The following is a 2500-nucleotide window of genomic DNA, read 5'->3' as shown; positions in this document are numbered from 1 at the left end:
CAAGATTTCACGAAAGCTGGTCGAACAAGAGATGAAGCTCAAGTGCAGTACCTTGTTCAAGTGATGGAGGATGACCGACGGAAATACCCAAAGGCCTCAAAGGAAACTTTGATTTTATAAAGGCATATTATTTACTTTTCAGGATAATTTTTTTTAATTGTTTTCATCAAAAGAGATTTTCATTTTAATTTAGCCATGTTGTACTAATGGAGAAGGATGTCAAGTGCCTGCACAAGTCCTAAATATTATTTAATCTTAATAAAACTTGGAAGATTTTAGTTTTTCATGAAACCTCACCATTTGGAAGGTTCTGCAAACTTCTATTGCAAATTTGAATTTTTACCATAGGAGCGAAAAGCGCCCTAAATATATATATATATACACATGTGTATATATATATATATATATATATATATATATATATATATATATATATATATATATATATGTATATGTATATGTATATGTATATATATATATATATATATATATATATATATATATATACATACATACATACATACATACATACAAACATACATGCACACATACACACTAGCAAATACAATCCGTCGCTTCGCTGACGGGTCAATAAAGTGTGGGGGGCGGGGGGGGTGGGGTTTGAAAGAGGGAGGGAGAGAGAGAGAGGAGCGGGAGTTAGGGGGGGAGGTGGGGAGAGCGACACCTCACCAAACGTTACTATTCACTGCGGGAGGGAGAGGTGCATCTCACACACACGCGTGCGTGCGCGCGCGCGCACACACACACACACACACACACACACACACACACACACACACACACACACACACACACACACACACACACACACACACACACACACACACACACACCCGCAGAGACACCAAGAGAGTGGCAGAGGTGTGGGAGGAGAGTGCTGCATTTTATGAGGAGGGGGAGTGAGGAAGGGACAGAGTGAGAGAAAAGGGTGGGGGAGAGGAGGAAAAAAAACACAAACACAGGTGAGGGGTGGTGGTGGGGTTAGCAAAGAGAATGATATGTGATGCATAATGACCGAACTCGAAAAAAAAAAACCTGTCAGAATAGCTGTACACACAACAACACAAGTTTGTAAAGTAATCTGCTAGCACATCTGCAAAAACTTTGATATTCCAGTTCCAGAAAATCAGTGGGAAAATGAAACAAAAGCAATCACTGGAAACATTGAAGTTCCGTTCACGTAAGACCTTATGATGCCATCGGGTGCGAACATTGAAAATATAGCATTGCGACCAGATATCATACTTAGGTACAAAAAAAACAAAAAAAAAAAAAAGAGAAGAAGGCATTGCTAATTGAGGTGTTGATACCGGTGATTTTGGATTAACAATGCAGAAGTTAATAAAATGACCAAATACCAAGACATCAAGCATGAAGTGAAAAGATCCTGGAAGCTGAAGAATACCAAAGTTGTACCAGTGATGACGAAGAACCTCACAGAGATATTAAAAACCATCCCTGGGAATACTACAACAAAAACTACAGTTGGAAGCCATCTTGGGCTCAGTAATGTTCCTGAAGAGAGCCCTCGGCACCAAACTTTGAAAATAGAAAACTTCACAGCTTGGTCCATGAATCGTGACCCCTTACTGAAATGAAGGTGGATATTTTGAGCCGAAATGAAGAAGGCCGCGGCCATTCTAATCAATTTCAACAGTGACCACGGCCGTAAAATTCCATTAAATATAAACTACCGTTGAAAATCGCCCCCTGCTCCCCTGGCAGACGGGCCTTCGCCACCTCGCCTATAACCTTCCTGGGGCCCATCCTGACATTTTTTTTGTTTCAGAGGTTTTCTTGTTTCTTGTTTTCTTGTTTTCTTCAGAAATATTGATTTCTGAACTCTTCCTATGTGAAAACATTAGTATTGTGTTGTTTAAAAATGAATATGAACTTCTTTTGTTTGTATTATTTGAGGTCTGAAAACACTGAATCTTTGTTGTTATTTTGAACAGTTGTCATTTTCTGCAAATAAATGCTCGAAATGACAATAATTTTATTCGGAATTTGGGAGAAATGTTGTCAGTAGTTTACAGAATAAAACAAAAATGTCCATTTTGCTCAAACACATACCTATCAATAGTAAACCAAGAAAAACTGATAATTTTGCACTGGTCTGTTAATTTTTTCCAGAGCTGTAAAAAAAAAAAAATATATATATCTATATATGTGTGTGTCTGTATATATCTGACATATATATATATATATATATATATATATATATATATATATATATATATATATATATATATATATATATCTTCTTCTTTCGGCTGCTCCTTTTCGGGGTCGCCACAGAGGATCATCCGAATGATCCGCAGAGTGATTTGGCACATGTTTTACGCCGGATGCCCTTCCTGACGCAACCCTGGTCGTCTCTTACAACACAGGGATATGGTACACCTATTTTAACTGGGGTGTACACCGGCCCAGTACACTGGTACTCATTTCGCCGACCTCGGAAGGATGACAGGCTGAG

General features: G+C 38.3%; 1 protein-coding gene across 1 annotated transcript in view; it reads left to right on the top strand.

Annotated features, from left to right (window-relative positions):
* The window catches only part of LOC147008564 (uncharacterized), a 4611-nt gene extending 4331 nt beyond the window's left edge, over positions 1-280 (top strand). The window contains exon 2 of the mRNA XM_085863918.1: positions 1-280. This exon is cut by the window's left edge and continues 2168 nt beyond it. Coding sequence (XP_085720044.1) covers positions 1-120 — 120 coding nt within the window. The 3' untranslated portion in view covers positions 121-280.
* The last annotated feature ends 2220 nt before the right edge of the window (positions 281-2500 follow it).

Source organism: Eptatretus burgeri, chromosome 18 (assembly GCF_056783735.1).
Source record: "Eptatretus burgeri isolate ZD-2024b chromosome 18, Ebu_testis_v1, whole genome shotgun sequence".
NCBI lineage: Eukaryota > Metazoa > Chordata > Myxini > Myxiniformes > Myxinidae > Eptatretus > Eptatretus burgeri.
The sequence above is the reverse complement of the archived record's forward strand: the minus strand, read 5'-3'. Positions and strand labels throughout refer to the sequence as shown.